The 20,726-nt window shown below is 38.9% G+C and overlaps 3 protein-coding genes across 3 annotated transcripts; 1 reads left to right on the top strand and 2 right to left on the bottom strand.

The window, feature by feature from the left end:
• Positions 1–3,707: 3,707 nt before the first annotated feature.
• Positions 3,708–7,833, top strand: elovl1a (ELOVL fatty acid elongase 1a). Its single transcript, XM_031294305.2, has 8 exons — positions 3,708–4,034; positions 4,857–4,950; positions 5,179–5,369; positions 5,482–5,562; positions 5,745–5,801; positions 5,922–6,027; positions 6,220–6,359; positions 6,490–7,833. Exons 2-8 carry the CDS (start codon positions 4,890–4,892, stop codon positions 6,796–6,798), a joined length of 945 nt encoding a protein of 314 aa, XP_031150165.1. The 5' UTR covers positions 3,708–4,034; positions 4,857–4,889; the 3' UTR covers positions 6,799–7,833.
• A 1,795-nt stretch (positions 7,834–9,628) lies between these two features.
• cdc20 (cell division cycle 20 homolog) lies at positions 9,629–13,280 on the bottom strand. The gene is made up of 11 exons (XM_031294304.2): positions 13,069–13,280; positions 12,500–12,711; positions 12,259–12,401; positions 12,025–12,121; positions 11,807–11,932; positions 11,385–11,581; positions 11,190–11,284; positions 10,876–11,104; positions 10,256–10,381; positions 10,004–10,121; positions 9,629–9,862 (listed from the first exon to the last, which is right to left on the bottom strand). Exons 2-11 carry the CDS (start codon positions 12,687–12,689, stop codon positions 9,687–9,689), a joined length of 1,497 nt encoding a protein of 498 aa, XP_031150164.1. The 5' UTR covers positions 12,690–12,711; positions 13,069–13,280; the 3' UTR covers positions 9,629–9,686.
• A 1,497-nt stretch (positions 13,281–14,777) lies between these two features.
• LOC116046099 lies at positions 14,778–20,398 on the bottom strand. The gene is made up of 6 exons (XM_031294303.2): positions 19,969–20,398; positions 17,884–18,066; positions 17,505–17,762; positions 16,640–16,738; positions 16,029–16,046; positions 14,778–15,580 (listed from the first exon to the last, which is right to left on the bottom strand). The coding sequence occupies exons 1-6, from the start codon at positions 20,033–20,035 to the stop codon at positions 15,495–15,497; spliced, it is 711 nt and encodes a 236-aa protein (XP_031150163.1). The 5' UTR covers positions 20,036–20,398; the 3' UTR covers positions 14,778–15,494.
• Between the last annotated feature and the right edge of the window lie 328 nt (positions 20,399–20,726).

The raw sequence follows: 20,726 nt of genomic DNA, 5'->3' as shown, positions 1-20,726 counted from the left end.
TCAATATATTAATAAAACATAATAATATTTACAAGTAGTGCTGATGATAAATAGTTTTACTTTTAACCATAATATGATCCTTGTTCTCAATGTTACAATGATAGGAGTCACACAGATCATGGAAAACAGAGAAACCCATTCAATAAAGGGACAGTTCACCACAAAATCAAGAATGTATATTTGTCCTCTTACCTGTTGATCTGTTCAGTCTAGATTGTTTTGGTGTGAGTTGCCCAGTGTTGGAGATATGTGCCGCAGAGATGTCTGCTTTCTAACAATATAATGGAACTAGATGGCACTCGGCTTGTGGTGCTCAAAGCCCCCAAAAAATAGCCTACATTTGAAAAACTCAACAGCAATGGCTTTCATCCAGAAATCATGACCCAGTTACTCAAGATAATTCACAGACCGAGTTGTGAACAGTTTCATGTAGAAACAATGGAAAAAGGAAATAGTTGATTTGGGGGTGAACTGCCCTTTAAGAATGAAACATTTCCTTTTTTTATAGATTATTTTTGGGCATTTTCAGGCCTTTATTTCCAAAGGACAGATGAAGACACGAAAGGGGAGAGAGAAGGGGAACGACACACAGCAAAGGGCCGCAGGTTGGAGTCGAACCTGCGGCCACTACGTCGAGGAGTAAACCTCAATAGATGTGCACCTGCTCTACCAACTGAGCTAACCCGGCCACAACATTTACTTTTTTTATGACCTTTTCCCTACCAGCAGCAGTGTCTCCACAAGCTTGTCTGGACTATAAATGTTCTACATAAATACTAGTGTAATTAATTCAATACAAAATCCTTCCTGACTTGTTGTGACCACACCAACAATCGGTTTGATTTGCTACACTGACAACAGGTTATACGTTTATTAATTGACACCACATTTTGTAAACATTTAGAACTGATTTGCCTTTGACATAGTGGTAATGTTCTATACTTCATGTGGAGCTATACTTTCTTTACTAAGCACTAGAAAAAGCAATATAAAGTAGTATTAGTTTTAATAGTTATGGTGTTTTATTTTCTATTTTCTATATGTTTTTGACTGCTGCAGTACTTTGCTCTATGCTAATTGTTATTTACCTTTTTTTTATTTGTATGCACCAAACACACCAAGGCAAATTCGATGCAAGAGAAAACTTATTTTGGCATTAAATCTTATTCTCATTCTGATATTTTTTCCTATAACTAGCCTCGATTTCACAACGTGTAAATCATTGTGACTCATACTGAAAATAATTCATTCATTCAATAATAACAATATTATAAAATCACTGAGGTCAAACCTGCAAACTCTGTTTTTTGGATGGTCCATCAATTTATTTAAATTGGCACTTAGAACCTGTTGATATTTCTCCATAAAATCGACAAACTATTGATAGGCGAGTGCTTTATAAAGTCCAGAATGAATGAATTAGTACATTTCAAGTGTCTGAATAAGTGTTCCTAAGCAAAGTTAAACAACAAAATATCAAAACTCAAAACCGTCATGTTATTAGAAGACTGAAAAGGTGTCCTGAGATGTTGATGTTTCAGTAATTAGCATGCTAATGGGTGAGTTTCTATGTGATCCTGTTAAAAGAGAAGTGTGGCTATAGTAAAGAAAACATCACCCTCCTTTGAGTCAGTGTTCACATTCATTTGTTCCAATGAGAAACCTGAACTTTCAAATATTAACACAATTGGCCCTGTTCCTAGGTTGTACAACAGGTTGTACCGTTAGTATCAGTTATAGTAATTGTTTTACATGTTTTTGGTCAGACGAGTGCATTCAATGAAACAGCTAGGTTGCAAACCACACTACTATATGATGAAACACAATACTTAACACATTAGAACCCCACATGAAATCTAGTTTCTTCTCATTACAAATGGCACAAAAAGTGCAACTCTGGAGGATCAGATTTCAACAATGACAGTGTGACTAAAATATGAATTTATGAGCTCTGATGACTCATGTGTTTGGGAATGTATGCTATTTTACAAACTACCTCATTGCATGTCCACATTCATGTTCACTGAGTTCATTCATTCCTTATCAGCAGCCAAGTTCAGTCTTCCACATCCAGAAGCATCTCTCCTGTCCAATCTTTCACAATTGGCTAATTGAGAACGACCCGCTATGTCTCGAGGCTGCTGTCTATTCTCTGGTTATCCTGTTGGGCAGAGAACTATGGGCCATTGACAACGTTATGTTGTTTGTTAGTTTCTATGTGATAAATTCTATTGGGAAAAACGTGGACTTAAGTCAATGTGAAATGGCCACAAGACCAAGAAGAACATGGAGTGTCTTGTAGAGTGCAGTAATATGGCAGCTATGAAAAACAGCTGACATATGGATAGTGACAAAGACACCAACTTTAACATTCAATCTGGGTCAAAAACATGTCAGTGTTCAAAACATTGACATGTTTCAGTCATGCTTTTTTTTCTACATCTTTTTAGTGGAGAAACGGTGGCAATATTGGTGTATATTTCGTATATCATTGCTTTATCATTTTGGAAAACCCCTTGTGGATGAGCTAACTGTTTCTATCGAGATACTTGCTGCTGTGTAAACAGCTGCATCCTTCTCTTTAGAGATCAATGAGTAAAACTAAACTGTTGAATTTGTTAAGGAGCTCAGTTTCTCTTCTGTTTAAGATGTTGGTGACCTGAGGCAAGTGTGACTGAAAGCCACACCTTCAAGTGGCCATTTAGTAGCCACTGCTCAAGTTTTAGGCCTTCTCTGAAACACAGCCTACCACCAAGAATGATGTACTGTGAGAGTACAAAGGTCAAAACTGCATGACATACAAGCACCAAATGCAATCACTGTTGCTTTCTTTCCCCCTAGAATTTATTTCATGACAAACTGTCCAATGCAGGAATTTGTTTCAACTCTAAATTTTCAACTTGACATGTTAAAATCAAATCACCGTGTCATGTTTGTGTTTAAGATTTAGTGCATTAATCACACATTCAATGATTTAATGTCTGTGTTTTTCATGCCTCCACTTCATTTGAAGAGCCACCATGTGCTAAATTGTCAAACGGTATGTAAACAGACAGCGATGATTCCTCCCTTCCTCCCTCATTCTCTCGTGCAGAGATTCCTTTCATTCCAGCCAACCTTTTAGTCTATCGTACGAGTATGAGGGGGTGTACATTTCAAACTTTATCCAGGCCTCACGCCCATCGTCCTGGGTGCTCGGGAAACAGGTAAAACCAGAGGCACAGGAGAGCTCGTCATAGCAGCCTGGGTTGGACCCAGCCCCGGTGCTACAGCACAGGGATGGGCAACTCAAAAAAGTTGGTTTTGTGAATGTGTGTTATCTGATTTCACCTTTAGCCTAAATCATGCTGGAGGTACATTTTTGCAATGAAATTATCAGACTTTTTTTTTTTTTTTTTTTTTTGACACAAGGAGTTTTAAACTATTGAGATATTTGTTTTGAATTTTTAACCTGTAACTTTTTTTGTCAATAATTGTATCATAGTCACATAAAGTTATTATTAATTTTATCCTCATGTGCTTATTAACTGGTTTTCGTTGCCCAACAATGGGGCCCATTCACCTTTAACCAAGGCTACAGGCCTTCCTTGACTCCATGACCCCATCCCCTTTGCCACCATTGACGAGACAGTCCAATCACAAACAGGCTAAGTGAGGATGGGAAGGTGGAGCTAAGCATTGAAACAGGGTGTGGTCCTGCAACTACTAAGGTCTGTAGAGTCCCGGGGTTTAAATTGAGTTAAATGATCCCGGTCCCATATCTTGGCTGGCCTCTCACTTTTACTCTATCTCTTGCTTATTTTCCCCATTTCTTACCTGTGAAACTTTCAGCTCTTGTTGGATTTCCAGCTAAATAAAATCCTAGACATTTGAGAACAACTGGAGGCTACCACCCACGGAGCTTTTCACGGACCTGGTTTTCAGCTGATCACCTCTCACTGCTGCTCCTGATCTCTTTGATTCTCTGGATTGAGTGCTGCCTGCGCTGGCTGTGCAGCTGCTTTCCTCACACACGGGAGTTGGTACAGCGGCCGGTGAGTCTCTTGGTACTAATAACCGCAAGTATTTTAGCAGTTTCAGGGAAAGTATTTTAGCAGTTTCAGGGATCTGAGATTGGTGTGTGTGCTGCTCCAATGTGTTTTTAATGTATGAATGTTTCTTTTTAATTCATCATCGTTAGACTAGTGTCTTTTGTGTGTGCCAGATACACCTTCCGTTTCATAGTTCAATAAAGTTGGACTAGGGCAACACAGCATTACTTCTGCTGCTTTAAATAAAGTATGCTCTGTGGTTTTACTCCCTGGAAATCCCTGATCAGCTCATATCTTGGTGGGTTGGCTAAGCTGTATACGAGGGCCAAGTTCTTTGCCTCACCTGTTTGACTTGCTCTGTTAGTCAGCAGGAGAGTATTTCATTGTTTCTAAACTGACAGCAGAAATCAGATGTTTCACAATCCCTAATGAATCCTTCTGATATTTCATTATTTTCATACTGGGTCATTGTTTTCTTTTTTCATTTACTACATCAAATGAATTTACTTTTTTATTTTGTTTTATTTTTTAAATGAAGCACATTTAGTGCTGAAACAGTGAGGATTTGTAGTTTACATGCTACACTTTAGATAAGACAGTGAAAGGAGCTCCTACATATTGCTGTGTATTTTTTGGGGGTTGTAAGGTTGTACACAAGGGGTGTTTGATGAGCCTGTGCAGCTGTCTCCTGTTTGTTTAGTCAGTGGGGAAGCAGGTGGACAGGTCGCTTTGTCGCTCACCTGCCCAACCAACCGACCTCACCTTCAGCTCAGCTTCATCTCCTGGTTTCTGACTCTTTGTCTTTTCTTATCCCCCCCCCCCCAGTGGTTTTAATAGGACAAGAAACAAGGAGTCACCATGATTCGAGAAGCTGTATCAAACATTTTAAATTTCCACGATTATATACTGATGAGGACTGGTAAGTGTCTCTGTTACAGATTTACACCTCTGATTTGTTAAAATATGAATGAATACGTGATGATCTAATGGCATACAAATATAAAGCTGTGTAAAAAGTTTGATAAAGGCATTTGCTTCTGTCTTTTTTTAAAGTGTGTGTGTGTGTGTGTGTGTGTGTGTGTGTGTGTGTGTGTGTGTTTGATGCCGAGACAATGAAAAATGTGTTGGTTTTTTTTCTTCTCCCCAGACGTCAGAATCAGAGACTACCCACTGATGCAGGACCCTATACATATGACCGCCATCCTGTTGGCCTATGTCTTCCTCTCAATTTACGTTGGACCTCGCCTGATGGCAAACCGCAAACCCCTCTGTCTCAACACATCCATGATTGTCTACAACCTCAGCATGGTTTTACTGAATGCCTACATAGTGTATGAGGTAAATAAAATGATTGACAAATGGAGTTATCTCCTGACTAAAATACCCATTTCCTCACCAGCCAGAGTGCTTGTGAAATGTTAACAGCTGCTGATGTGTTTCTGTCACCTAGTTCATGATGGCTGGATGGGCCACCACCTACACATGGAGATGTGACCTCGTTGACACCTCAACCCGGCCAGAGACTTTACGGGTAAGCCAGTAAATTGTTTATCATTTGCTTCAGAGCAGAGGAGCTCTCACTACCTGTTGTGTCCTAAAAGTGTTGACTTTCAGGTTAGGACTGTTCTAAAGGCTGCGAAATCATGTCCTTCAATGATTGTCCATAGTTAGATATTTGACATTACAGCTCTTTTCTTCCTTTTCTTCCCCCAGATGATTCGAGTGTGTTGGTTGTTTTATTTTTCAAAATACATTGAACTTCTTGACACAGTAAGGACATTTTCATCTCTCCTAACATTTCTTTTTGGGCTTTTTTCTCGTGACTTTTTAGTTGTCAATGACATGTCTTCTATGCAAGTTAACTTAACTTGTTCTACTTTTTTGTTTTAGCTATTCTTTGTGCTGAGGAAGAAACATAGCCAGATCACATTTCTCCACGTGTTTCATCACTCCTTCATGCCCTGGACGTGGTGGTGGGGCATCACCCTGACTCCTGGTGAGGTTTACTCAGCATAATATCAATGTAAAACACTTCATACAAACATTATGCATAAACAAAGAATTTTAGCCATAGACATGGCTAAATATCTTCTCAATACTTTGCATCCAAAGAAAGTTCAAAGCCAAAACAACAGTTGCATAAAAATGTCTAATGAAATGCATCATTTCCTATTTTCCTCCTTTCAAGCTGGAGGAATGGGCTGCTTCCATGCCATGGTGAATGCTGCCGTCCACGTCATCATGTACTTCTACTACCTACTTTCTGCAGCAGGACCACGCTTCCAGAAATACCTGTGGTGGAAGAAGTACATGACCGCTATTCAGCTTGTATGTCCCTTTTTTATTTTTTTTTTTAAGTATTATAATGACATGACTGGTATAATTGATTTTACCAATGAATCTGGGTTAGAATGAGGTTTATTAATAACAACTCTGTCCTTTCTCTGTTGTTTTACAGACACAGTTTGTTCTGGTCTCCGTCCACATCAGCCAGTACTACTTCATGGAGAAGTGTGACTACCAGATTCCCATGTGGATCCACCTGATTTGGATGTATGGCGTCTTCTTCTTCCTCCTCTTCTCCAACTTCTGGATCCAGGCCTACATTAAGGGAAAGCGACTTCCTGCCGTAAAGGACAAGCCAAAACAGAACGGCACAACCAGTGAACCTATCGCTGTGGTGGCCAATGGGAAACACCTGGAGAATGGAAATGCACACCACCACACCAACGGCAAAATCCTCCTGGGCAAAGTAAAGGAAATCTGACTTGGTAACTCTGGAAATGAGAAAATGAGAAAATAAGAAGAAGAAGAAGAGGAGGCTCTATAGAGCTACCTTGAAAATATTATTCATCATTCATATCTAGTAGCATATTGGAATGGCACAGATTTCAATATGTTACTTCTAAACTTTATAGTTTCTATATAAATCTTTCTTGTGCACTTGTTGGGATATGTGTTTTGGTGGTGATCTCTACTTGCCACATTGTGTTTGTTAGTCGTTGTAAAAAATATTAACTGTGATAAACACTGTATGAAGATCGGTGCTCACTTTGTCACTGATGGTATTCTTCAACTCGGGTTGGGCCACACAAGCTTGACCTACACTACTGTTTGGCTGGCATGACCGTTGTTGCTGGGAAGTAGCGCACAGTTTCCACTGAAGACCAGCACATATGAATAACGGGTACAAAGTTTATGCCAAAAAGATTGTCGAAGATTTAGTTTTGTTCTGTTTTTATTTATCTTTTGAAATAAAACATTTTTTAGATAAAGGTCTGAGTCATTTGGAAAGCAGCGATGGTGTGCAGTCTGTAAGAAACCTCAATTTTTCAATTTTAAGAATTGTGAAAAAGAAATGTTATACTGTATATTACAGTATTGATGCATTCAGCATTTTTGCATAATTAGGTAGTGACATACACGGTTATATTAATCCATTCTGAGTTTTGCAACACTGTATGGTCTATTCTCTCAGCACTCTGCATGAAGTTAATCAAAAGTCCCTTCCATTAAATTAGAATTAGAAAAAAAAGTGCGCTGTTTCTGAATATCACTGCAGAATGTATATATTGAATGGTTTTTGCTGTTGTTCATTATACGTGCACTCATGACAGTTGAAGGATGATCTAGTTTTGAAGCACTGCTAGCCTTTTAAAAATTGGATCTGATAATTGCCACTAAAAATACATAGTAATGGATGTTTTTGGGTATCCAGAAGCTGTTTGTTACAATTAACCCTCACAATGTTCAATAGATTAACCTGTTTGACTCGAGCAGAAATAAAAACTCGATAAATGTATTTTACTGTAATTTTACTGTTTTCAAATGTTTCACCTAAGTTAATGTTTTACTTTTCTACACCAGGTGGATCCAAAGCTTCTAATGGAGCCTCAACGACTGTACGATTGTACACCGGCAACTTAAACTAAAAAGAAAAAGACAGAACATAAATGAGCATGTGTAGCTCTTCATTGTACTCCCAGCAACACACTGTTAAATAAGCATTCCTTTAAAGCTGAGGTTTACTCACGTATGGAAACCATTTATGGAGATTTCTGTTTCAACAGCAAATTATGTCATTGATACATTTACCCTGTGGTATGATGGTGAGCTAATCAGCTGTTGTAGGAGGGAAAACCTCTCATCTTAAATAACATGTAAATTGTCTATTCATTACGGATTGCAAATGTTCAGTGATGTTCTGGCTTTGGCAGTATAACTGTCTCAGCCAACATATGATGAAAACTGTAAAACTAAAAATAAGTGGCATACGAAAGAAACATGGACATTGTGATCAACAGCTAAATGTTAGTTATTTTGTTAAAGTGAATTAGTGAGGATCAAATATAATTTTAAATATGCATCTAATATGAATGCAAAAATGCTAAACCAGGTGTCAGAGCCTTATGTAGCACACAGGTGTGTCTGATGGCTTCACAGCATGCACTGCAGCAATGAAATGATTTTATCTGTGCTATTGTGATCTGCAACATTTCCACGGTTCACATTTCTGTACAATTACTTAGTAGAAGTGAATGCCATTACACCACAAGAAGATATTTGCGCCATTTATGTTAATAAACCCAATGTCCTGTAAGAGAAAAGGTTATTTATTGTAAACCCCTGACAGTTTTATTATTCTACTTGCACCTGTGAAAGTACATCACTACCAATAATATATGTTTCAAAATATTTAAATCAAATGTAGATCATATTTTAGAACATTTGCCTTTGAATATCCTTCTGCAGTCTCATCTGTCAAATAAACCATACTAATACACTAAAACCACAGTTGACAATTTAGTCATTTGTTTGTGGCTTGCACATTACTGGTAAACTCCTCACTGCAGGCACTGGACTTGTGATTAACTGGTTACGTTTGTCAGATAATCAGTAACCTTGTTTCTGTCATTAGAAATTAATTAAGGAAGAAGTGACACTATACTAGTTTATACTCTAAAGATCAAATACATCTGCAACAGTTTGTTAAACCTCAGATACAGTGACCTCTACAGGCTATAAGGCAATTTCTACAGAACACAGCAACCAGGTTCAGACTAACACCACAGGTAAAGTTTAAATGCAATTTTTGAGAACGGCATTTTAAACGTTAAACCACAGCTAAGCTAATGATAGAGCAAATGAATAACCTATCTGCAGGATAAACATGAAATTTGTATTCCGTTGGTTTGGCAGGTGTTAACATGAGGCACTGGTGGAGATAATGGCTAGCACTACATGTGAATTGATATAAGCCCTACAGTTTGCACCATGGCAGTACTAATACATCACAATTAACTGACAGAAGCACATTAATCAAACCATTTACTTATAAGCATTTATTTATAACCTAGTCTGTGGTATACAATGCATCCCGAGTGTTTAATAAAAGTTAAATACATTGATTGCTTAAAAAAAAAAAAAAAACCAACACTCAACTCACCACATTAGCAGACCTGTATAAACAATTGAGACTAACAACCCATTACACCACCAATGGGAGCTGTAAACTGCCAGTTACAGTGAAAACAGTGTACATCTTTGTGGATTAAATAAAACATTTGCACATAACTCAGCATAGACCCCCCCCCCAAAAAAAAAAAAAAAAAAAAACCCCACACACACACACCACAAACACCAAGACGAATCAAACTATCTGATTGACTGATGAATTACACTGCTAGTTGATTTGACCAGCCTCTCCTTGGCCTTCTTAACAGGATCCACTTCAAAGCTCTTCCACATACGGATAGTCTCATCTCCAGCAACAGTCGCAACAGTCGAGCAGTCTGGACTCAGAATCAAACTGAGAACTCTGTCCTCGTGGCCTATAATAAAAAGCATTAATAGGTTTAAAATCAGCAGAAAGTGGGACGTAGTTTCCAGGTCACTGGATATTTCCATTTGAAGTTAAGCGTGTTAAAAAGTACATAGCCAGTACAGTCCAAAAAAAAAATATAGTTACTAACCTTTGAGCTCTGCAACCCTGGTGAGAGCAGGGTACTTCCAGATAACAACATTGTTGTGGGCATATCCGTGGGCAGAGACAAGCTCTTTGTAGTTGGGTGAAAACAACAGTGATGAGATCTGAAAAAAAAGTTGTGATTTGAGAAAAGACCTATGATGTTGCCACCTCCCAAGTTTAATTTTTTCAAAAATAAAAGAACATTTGACTGAGAATATCCATTGAAACTAAAAAGGGTCTAGCAGTGTGCAGGTACCTGGGACTGAGTATCAAGTGAACTGATGCAGGAGCCACTGTTAACATTCCAGATACGGATGTGACGGTCACTGGTACCACCTCCAGATGCGAGGATATTTGGCTGCCACGGACACCAGGCCAAAGCCTAGAATGATAACATTCAAAAGTGAGTTTCAAGCTTAACCCAGTTACATTTTATCCTGGCAGTTTATTTATAAAAAAAAAAAAATAAATAAATGTATTGTGCTCCATGACCAGAAAAAATAAAATTTAAACAAGTCTTGTCTTGATTTGGGACAAATTGATTAAACAAATTACATGTCATTTAGCTGACGCTTATCCAAAGCTACTTACAATTGCTGCATATGTCAGAGGCTGCACTCCTCTGGAGCAACTAAGGGTTAAGCGTCTTGCTCAGGGACACATTGGTTGATGTATCAAAGTGGAATTTTAACCCAGACCTCCCACACCAAAGGCATGCATCATATGCACTGCGCCATCACAACCCATGCAAAGGGCAGCAGGTCGGATTCAAACCCACGCCGCTGCAGGACTCAGCCAACATGGGTAAACGCTCTTACTGGGTGAGCTAGAGGCCGCCGAAATTCTGTTTTCCAGTACAAGTATGAAGCTCCTCACCTTCACAGCTCCTTGATGATCACTCCAGCATTGGACCGAGTTGCTGGTGGTGCCCTCCTGCATACGTGGCCATACATAAACCAAGTTATCGTTGCCTCCACTGGCCAGGTATCGCCCATCAGGTGACCACTTTAGCCCACACACCTCCTGTGAGTGACCAGTAAGAGTGAAGATGTGGTGGTCTGCCACCCTCACATCATGATGGTGGATGTGTCCTGATCTCGAGCCACTAGGGAAAGAAACATACGAGTCAAACACACAAAACTGGTATTGCAAATTTTTGTCCATTATCAGAAATGAGGAAAAACCTGTACCTGGTGAGAACATGGTCATTCCAGCTCAGGGAAGCAACTCTAGACGTATGGCTGACCAAGCTGCGTAGACGCTTCTGGTTGTAAACATCCCACAACTAAGAAAACAAAAACGTATCGTTAAACAAGATATGAAGTAGTTATTTGATTGCCATGTGTCCTTATGAACCGAGGTGGTGTGTTCATCAGAACACTGACCTGAATTTTGCAGTCACTGGTGCCGATAGCTAGGTAGGTTCCCTCTTTGGTCCAGGATAGTGAGCAGATGTAGATGTCCTCACTTTCCAACTTCATGAGGAGAGTGATATCTCCTTGAGAGGCATCCAACAGGTAAACACTGTTATGAAGTGCCACAGCGAGAACATTTCGACTGCTCCAGTCAATCAGATTCAAATCTGCGGGGGGGGGGCATATTTATTGTTAGATGTACAGGAGTGCCTTTGGTGTAAAGCTCAAATATGCATGTACAAAATCTAGTATTTATAAAGTAGTGATCAACATCCACCCTCAGTGGATTGATGTTAATCCAAGATGTGATGAATGATGCATACATTGCTGTTGTCACAGAATAAAATTCTAACATGCATTAATGTTATGAGGAAAAACCTCTTTACACTTACAGAAATCATTTCGAAGATCAGGAGCATCCAGGATTTTGTCAGGAGTTGAAGATATGTATCTTGTCTTTTTGACAGAGGCAGGGGTTGCACCCTGACTGTAGAGGACCTTCAAGTTGTTTTGATAGCCTGTACATTAGACCAAATTAAAAACAATGTAAATAAAATATGAATGCAATATTTTTGTCAAGCAATATGGTTGACACATATCCTAATGTTACCTTCTGGAGCATTCAGTGGTTTCCCTCCAAGGTGAAGGATCTTTGCATCTTCAATGTTGTATCCATTTAGTGACATAGACCAGGCTTTCTGGCTTTCCTTTAAAGACACAATGTAATCAATACAATCCTTTAATTCACTGAAGGATCATGAATGTAGGATCATTTGCTGTTTCTGGTGGGAATGAAACAGCAAACCCCCCCCATCTTAGAAGGTGTATCAAAACAATAACTTACTGATGTTCCTGTTGTATTGTTGGTGTCCACAGGCTCATTCTCTTTTGAGAGCAGAAAACTTGCCACATCCATTTGTTTGCTGTTTCTGGTGGGAATGAAGCGGTCGCCCCCCATCTTAGAGGGTGTCTGCTTTTTATTTTTGCCTATGATACAAAGAATATCCCAGTGGTTAACATTGGCAGAGATATAACTACAGAGTCTGTTAAGTGTTACGCTGCATTAATATAATGGCACACGTTACCTGGTGTTTTGCTCGGTGTTTTTGATGAACTGAGCGACACATTGGCAGATTTGCCAGGCGACAACCCGTTCAAGGCGGATGTGTTTGATGAGCTGGCCTTCCTCTGCCACCTTGCCATGGGAGCGTTTGTGATGGGCATATCCAGCTTCAAGATGCTATGGATGTCGTTCTCAAACCCAAACTGTGCCATTTTATCCAGGTTTTAATACGACCTGTAATATATCAGGGCAAATAAAAAAAATAAGCATTTATATGACGTGCACTAGTCATTTATATGACGTCAGCTAGCTAGTCAATAGTTCGGCTAGCTAACGTTAGCTAGGCAACGCATACTAACGCTTAGATCACAGAGGTAACGTTAACGTTAGAACTAGCTAGTCTCCTTTTGCCAGACCTATCAGCGCTGGAGTACAAAACAAGAAGTCGTTTTACATCAGCCAAACCTATTTTGCATTAACGTTAACCTAGGTATAACGACTGCAGGTAAATCTAGCTAGCTTTCCCTAAGTAAATGAACAGAAGTTAGCATAATCATTCAGTACCATTAACCGCTTTGAATGTTTAATTACCGTCAAATGTGGCCCTTCTGAAACCTCAAAATAAACAGAACGATCTCACTTCTTCAAGAAAACGTGGAATACACTGGAGCAACACTGACCGTTCTCTCTCTTCTCTTTCTAAATTTTGAATTTCGTGACGATGACGCCACACGGTTTAAATGCCAGAAAGAGCTCCTGTGATTGGTTCGTTCAAGGAGCTGCCGTTATAACTATGGTAATGTTTATGAATGCGTTTATGTGATTGGTGGAGGAAACTTCCTGCTCGAAAACAATCCTCCTCCCAAAAATATATATCGCCATCTATCGGCCAAAAGATGATATTAGAGTTGTGAGTTGTGAGGTAAACAATAAAAAACAGATAAAAATCTATAAATATCAAAATTTTCTGAAGCAAGATTTAGTGTAGGTTGCTTTGATTTAAAATATCGACTAAATGTCTTTTATTTAATTATTTAAAGGTTGAGAAATGTATTTAAAGGTCATATAATAGCAGGAAAATTACTTTTTATTTTTATTTGTTTGAGAGTTTGAGATTGCAGCATGACACCTGTATTCTGGATTCGTTTTTATATTTTACAACAACCTTAAGTTATCCAATTCAAAGAACCATCAAAAAGATCAAATTAGTAAGCTTTAAAAAAAAAAAAAAAGTAGAGCGAGGCACACCATTGAATAAATATTCTATTCTATTATATATATTCCATTTTACTAAAGGATATTTCAGTAGAAGACTCATCAATACACTCAATACTCAACTTCATGGAAAATAATAGAGTCAATGGAAGACCCATGATGACAAACCGATGTCTGTCACAGACTAACCTTGACATCAAAAAAGCATACTGTCTGTGGCTAAACCTTATAAAAAATACCCTTAATGTATTGCTGTCTCAAAGGACTATAGGTGTTAGGAAAACAGGAAGGATAATCCAATGCAGCCGATTTTGATTGTGTTAAAAGAAAATAAACTGTTGCTTGCATTTGAGAATGTGTGACGTGCACCAACAACGCCAAAACAAATTCCTTGTATGTGTTAAAAAAAACATACTTGGCAATAAAACCCTTTCCAATTCTGATTCTGCGATATGACAATCATTTTCTGGAGACATAGAACATTAATTATGGAAATGAACATCAAATGTTCAAACCATCATACAAACTTGAAAGTCTGCCATTTTAAAACTCGATTATCATTTATGAGGTGCAGTACCCTACTCTTTTCCCATTGCTAAGCAATCTTTAAGAGCCACTTAAGTCGCATCTATATTTGGTTAAATATTTATGTTGTCACATCGTTATCAGTTCCAATATAATTTACATTTATACAACAGTGTTAATTTTACATAGTGTGTTATGCAGGTATATTTTTGCTGTTTATGACAGGTGATAGTGCTGTAATGCAGCTTTTAGTGTAAGTGGCCAGCATGGTTAAACGGCCACACAAGTATTTTATGAGGCAGACTAAAACACGAATTAAAAAAAAAAAAAAAAAAAAAGTATTATGTTATTAGATAATAAAAAAATTGTGACAAGTGCTTCATTTTGATATTCCTCTTAATTACCGTAGATGTGTAAGAGACTCAAAGCCAGGTCCAAACCATCACTTAACTGTGCCCAAATGAGGAGAGGTATCAAATTCTGGATTTGTCCTTAAATCAGCATTAAGGGTAAGCTGACAGAGTGAAAACATATGAAATAAACATTCCATGAAATAAACATTCCATAAAATAATCTTTTAATTTAACGATTTCTTAAAGTTGACATGAATAGGGAAAATGTATAGACAGTCCCAACAATGTAACAGTATCACAAAGAAATATTAAAACCATAAGGATGGTATCTCAAACCAAAACAACACAATCCGACCCTTTGGATAACTGAACACACTTACAGTAGTCCATCCAGTGTTTGGCAGTGTTCAGTGTGATTGGTCTATCAGTGGCAAAACAAAACACTTTAAGCAGGGCCTTATCTACAGACTTTAAGACAATTTGTGACATTCTCTGTCTTGACTTGCATTAGATAGTGTACGTGCTTGAAATAGAACATTGTCATTGTATTTCTTTTTACATTAGTGTTCCCTGAATAGCCTAGTCCAGAAAATGTTAAAAGACAGCAATCATGTTTACATTTCTTTGTGTATGTGTGTGTGTATTTATATATGCAAAAATAAGATAATGATATGCAATAAAAGAAGCATCAGTGTAAAGTGTGACACATATATTAAAGTGCATAAAATAATGTGGTCTGGAATCCAGACCGCGTTTCAGACAGTGGGCTGTTGGTACTTTAGCAAAGGTTTTGGTTACATTCATGGAGCAACACTGTCCATACACAGAAGGGAGTCGAAGTGTTAAATCAGTAAGTGGACATTCAACAGTAGAAATGAAGTAGAAAGCTCAAACGTGACCCTGCTCATCAGCTGGAACTTTGTATTACAAGGTACGGTAACCACTGGCTTTAATGTCTGGAGCTGTTTCAGTCATGTCTTTAGGGTAATGTATAATCGAACCAACAACACCTGCAAGGAAATCAAAGAGCACAGATTAGGCTGACATTCCATCACAGAAAAAAAAAAAAATAGCTAACATAATGAGCTGCACATTCTCACTCACTGTTCAAGATGATTGGATATCACTCCTAATACAATTCTTATGAGCATTAACTTTCATAAACTATCATCCCTGTGTCACCTGACAATTGACAATAAAAGTGAGCCTCATTTTTATTTTGACTGAATACGACTGCAATTGTGCAGGGATACATGCAGTATAACCTCACTGTGAGGTCATACTGCACATATCACTGCATGAATCAGGATGGACAAAAGAAAATTCAAAGAACATGCCCTTCCAAAGGGTATGTGGTTTTGAGTTTATTTAATATTTATCTCTATCAATATTTTCCCAAGACTGTTAACTGAGAAGTCGACAGGGGCTAAAGACAAAACAGAGATGTTGTTTTCTTACCTCCAGGGTGTCTCAAACCTAGGCAGAGAGTAAGAGAAAGACAAAGCACATCATTATGCCTTATACATTTCCCTGTGAGCATGAGACTCCATACCAAATGATGTGACTATCATGTCAATCATGTGAAAGCAAAATTTTCAAAATGTAGGTGTTAAATTAAAGCAGATATAAAGATGAAATAGTGCTGCATACTGACTCAGTGGTGAGAAAGGCGAGGCAGGGACTGTTTCAATACAGACGCCTGAGGAAATTCTTGGCATTCCCTCAAATACTGAGAAATTTCCTGCATCATCGAGAGCATCGTAACTGGAAACATCACTGTCTGGTATGGAAATAGCATCAAATAGGACCGCAAGGCACTGTAGACAGTGGTTCTTTCGGCTGAACACACAATAGACAGTGCCCTACCTTGTCTAAAGGGTATTTACACCAGGCATCGCAAGAAAAAGGCTAAGTGAATCATCATCCAGACCATCCAGGCAACAGCCTTTCGTCCCTGTTGAGGTCAGGTACAAGGTACCGCATACACCAGGCCAGCACCGAGAGGCTCGGGAGGAGCTTCTACCCTCAGGCCACTAGGATCATAAATGAAGACACTGACTAACACTCACCCTGGTTTTTGAAGAGGAGGAGGCTGATTACAATTAGTCCTGTAAACGCCAGGAGCGCCAAGATTGGGATCAGAAACTGAGGCGAAGGAATTCCTGGAACTAGAAAAACAAATACAAATGTAATCCGACTGCATGCCAACAAACAGTATCAATCACAGGGACAAACGTTTTATGTTTTTAAGGTTTTATGTTTTCATAACCCTTTTATTTATTTGTTTAGCATGCATTGTGTCACATGACTTTTAGACCAATTGCATGAGCTGCCTCCACCACCAGCAGCATTCAGGCTTCCCCCCCTCCGATTTTCAACCCTAAAAGGATTTCAAACTACCAGGCAGGTACAGCTACGGATCCAGAAAAGTATTATCTAATATCGTTAATTATATGTGTTATCACTCACATTCACATTCTACAGGTCACATTCTACATCATTCATTCACACAAGTGAATGAATGATGTAGAATGTGACCTGCCTTACAACAAAGTTGCACCTGATCATTCATGTTACGCAGAGTGCCTTAACAATCATTTAGTTTCGACTTTTGCACTTAATGAAAATGTTTTTCCATGAGAGCATCAAGTAAGGCTAAAAGCAAATGCCATTAGGAAGAGAATTACTGTATAATATTGCGCCATTTTGCACCATGGTTTGCTCCAATATACACAATTCTAGTTCAAATCTGGTAATTTGATTGTAAACATTGGCAGCTGGTGTCCACAGCACAAAACTGCAGTATCAACAATGTGGTTATTTTGAAAAGACGTACTTTGTGGGTAACATGCATTCATTAGGTTCCAAATCTCTTAAAGCTTGCTGATAGTTACAACAAAAAAAAAACTCTCCAAAGCCAGAAAGAATATATACCTGACTGCTCCACAGAAAGCATCAGTTCTCTCATCAGCTTGATGCATGCCTCCTGAAGTGGGGTCCTCGCCGTCTTTATGCGCTGCTCTTCCTGGTCCCACAGCACTTTAAAGGCCAGTGCTTCCGGTACGTGGGCTGTCCACGTGTCAGAGTGGTCCAGAGTCAGATAGACCTTCCCATCATAGAACACACGGTCGGTCCAGTGCAGCTGAGACCCCTCCAATATGCATTCGCGAGAACGGAGGACAGTGTGGTTTCCTAGGGAGGAAGATAAAGGCTAATAACAAACACAATATGACTGACAACAAGATTAGATCCAAGTTGAGGTTTTGATGATGTCAATTTTTACAGTCATTACTGGTACATGATGTTTTCTTACTTAGGACTAACGTCTGGTTGACACCGATAAGAATTGGAAGTTGTGCATCAGCTGACATGGTTTGGATAATGCTGTCAACTTCCTGGTTTTTGCCAGTAAGAGAGACTCCATTGAGAAGGACCTGCTCCACGACCTGCTGAGCACCCACCACTCCCCACTGCTGGACCTGCACTATGATGGTATCTAACAGTTAAAAAGTAAAAAGAAGTAAGACTCCAAGTGTTACAGTGGGCTTTAAGTCCCCACAGGAATTGTATTATGTAATGAAGCAAGAGATGCAAAATAGGCTAAAATGTAACTTGTGCACAATGCATGTTAGATTACTCATTTGAAAGTAGCCCTGCATAAATATTTAACTTTGCAAAACATATGACAGATTACAATACTGCCCTACAAAACAAAAAGGGAGTAACTGCATTTTTGGTCACAAATGAGTTATCATCATTTTCATGACATTCAAGGCATCCTTTGTTATGTGACAAAACATCTTATCTCAAATGTGTGTCGTTTTGGAGAAAAATGGTAGTCGTTTGTACAGTAACTGCAAAAAGCCCTAGTGAAACAAAGCATGAGTACAGTAACTGTAAAATAGGGGTAAAATATCAAATTAAATATGAGGATTGATATGTACAAAGAATAAGCTAATATAAAGTAACAAAAACAGCCACATGTCCAATAATCTACCTACAACTACTTAGCTGGATGACAGGATAACTTTAAAGTCATTTTTCTCAGTTCTGCACTCTGCGTAGTTACTGCCTTTTTGCTTTGTAGGGCAGAATAGCCGTGAAACAAAAATTAAAAGCACTCATTCATTCTACTGAATGGCCCTTTTAAGTGTGTTAAAAGGTGCACTATGAGTTCCTGCACGATTTTGTAGGCATCTCTCCTTGATCCGCTAGCTGCCTGCCCCCTGAACACACTGTGAAAAAGCCCGGTCTCGGGAGACAACACAGGGGTCGTAAACGTCAAACAAACACTGGGGGCACAGGCTGTGCACCAAAATACAACAAACCACTCCAGCCAATCACCGACAAGATGGTTGTGGGTGGGGGTGGGGGTTAGTGACAGTTAGTCATGACAGTTACGGAAACATGGGGGGGAGGGGCGAGCTTGCTCTGTGTTGTTTGGTATTTACTTTGAACATCAACAGAAGTGACATCATGCAGGAACTCATAGTGCACCTTTAAATTATGAATGTTGTATTGTTGGTCCATGTGGGTCCAACCACTTAAATGTTGGGTACTTTCCATTATTGCAATGCATTGTACATAGTTAATTTTGAATCTGCAAAGTATGTAGTCATTGCATTTGTACTGGAATAAAAAAGTAGCCTAAACTGTATTACCAGTTTCATTAGTTAGACCTATACAATCTGATGCATTCTTAAAAGAGACCTAAAATAAATCTTATTAAAATCCTTTTAAGTTTTTGTTGACAGGGACTGATTTAACTCCTGGATTGCATTTTGTTGGGAGGTGTTTCCAACTATCTGTTCCCTAATGTACCCTATGTAAAGAGGGGTGGATGATATAATTCACTTTCAAATTATTAATTATTATTAAGTATTCCAATACAACACTACAACTAACTATGGCCTCTGGAGCTAACACTCCTTGTTAGTGCCAACAAACACTGAACACTACATTTTACAAACACAAGGCTAATTGTATTGACATTGTCCAAGTTGGGTTAGCGTGCAGTTTAGTGTCCCAAATTCCACTATGGCCACGCCAAGACTCGCCCTACGTATAGGACAGTATATAAGAAGGCCCTACGAAGCAGCTCGATTGGTTGGGGTTAGGCATTTGACCTCGAGCGGTTAAGGGCGGTTAGGATAGCCGATTGGTCAGCGGATAGGACCTGTACAAAAGGTGTTACGTTACGGGGAATTTGGGACAAAGATGCACGTATACCAAAAGTACGAATCTTAGCAAATTTGAATGACTCGAGTCTATGAACAGCAACCATAGTGTAGCCTAGTACATGTGTAACGGTACGTGCTTGCAAAGGCTTAGCTACTAACGTACATAAGTATGGGGTTGACTTAACATGCAATGCAAAGAGACAAGCTTCTGTTCTTACCTACTGGAACAGGACACCCCAATGATAGCTCGCATAACATTAGCACAAAAATGCCAAGAAAATGCATTTCAAGCGTCACTGGGTCCGACTTAAAACCGAGCAATGTTCAACCGTCAAGGAAGGACAAAAGTCTCCAGAGTTATAAATAGCAAGGATAGTGTTAAGCCATAGCCATTTAAGCGTAACCAGCGAACTAATGATGCATCCAAGAGCCAAAACTTTCACTTCTCTCGTTGTACTGCGCAGTGCGCACTTCCTCGGACTGTTTAGCTTTGACAAACTTTTGTTTAAATGTACACCCGTCTCGCTTCTGATTGGTTAATATATAGCTGGCACATCCCCATTTTATTCTATGGCTCTCCCTCACAGATCCAGTATAACAAGGTCCTGCTCCAGGAAATGAGTTAGCTAAACCAAACAAGCACCTGAAGTCAAAGGTGACTGTCCGAGATGGCCAACTAACCGATTCTCTAACCGCAGTGCGGTAACTATGGTAACATGTTTTCACCATGGCAACAGAGTCATGGGCATGTCATGTTTGCCAATAATAAAATGTAACTAATTGCATTTACCTTAGTAGCCTATAGCTTTAATATTGTACTTGAGTCAATTTTGTTACTTTAGACGCTTTAGACTTGTACTTCACTACATTCCAAAGGGAAATATTGTAGGTTTTTCTCCACTAAATTTATCTGACAGGTATAGTTAGTGGTGTAATTAAAATTAGCTCCACCTCATCCAGCTAAAATATTGAAATG

Source organism: Sander lucioperca, chromosome 9, assembly GCF_008315115.2.
Source record: "Sander lucioperca isolate FBNREF2018 chromosome 9, SLUC_FBN_1.2, whole genome shotgun sequence".
NCBI classification, from domain to species: domain Eukaryota; kingdom Metazoa; phylum Chordata; class Actinopteri; order Perciformes; family Percidae; genus Sander; species Sander lucioperca.
This window is presented reverse-complemented; position numbering and strand designations above follow the sequence as displayed.

What these genes read in the sequence shown, in the direction of transcription:
- elovl1a (XM_031294305.2), top strand. Translation starts at nt 4,890, where the DNA reads ATGATTCGAGAAGCTGTATCAAACATTTTAAATTTCCACGATTATATA. An exon ending in ATGCCTACATAGTGTATGAG is followed by an intron (nt 5,370 to 5,481) that starts GTAAATAAAATG and finishes TCTGTCACCTAG; the next exon opens with TTCATGATGGCTGGATGGGC. An exon ending in ACATGACCGCTATTCAGCTT is followed by an intron (nt 6,360 to 6,489) that starts GTATGTCCCTTT and finishes GTTGTTTTACAG; the next exon opens with ACACAGTTTGTTCTGGTCTC.
- cdc20 (XM_031294304.2), bottom strand. Translation starts at nt 12,689, where the DNA reads ATGGCACAGTTTGGGTTTGAGAACGACATCCATAGCATCTTGAAGCTG. An exon ending in ACCACTGAATGCTCCAGAAG is followed by an intron (nt 11,933 to 12,024) that starts GTAACATTAGGA and finishes TCTAATGTACAG; the next exon opens with GCTATCAAAACAACTTGAAG. An exon ending in CAGGGTTGCAGAGCTCAAAG is followed by an intron (nt 9,863 to 10,003) that starts GTTAGTAACTAT and finishes TTTTTATTATAG; the next exon opens with GCCACGAGGACAGAGTTCTC.
- LOC116046099 (XM_031294303.2), bottom strand. Translation starts at nt 20,035, where the DNA reads ATGCATTTTCTTGGCATTTTTGTGCTAATGTTATGCGAGCTATCATTG. An exon ending in CAACCAGACGTTAGTCCTAA is followed by an intron (nt 17,763 to 17,883) that starts GTAAGAAAACAT and finishes CTTCCTCCCTAG; the next exon opens with GAAACCACACTGTCCTCCGT. An exon ending in GCTTTCTGTGGAGCAGTCAG is followed by an intron (nt 16,739 to 17,504) that starts GTATATATTCTT and finishes TTGTTTTTCTAG; the next exon opens with TTCCAGGAATTCCTTCGCCT.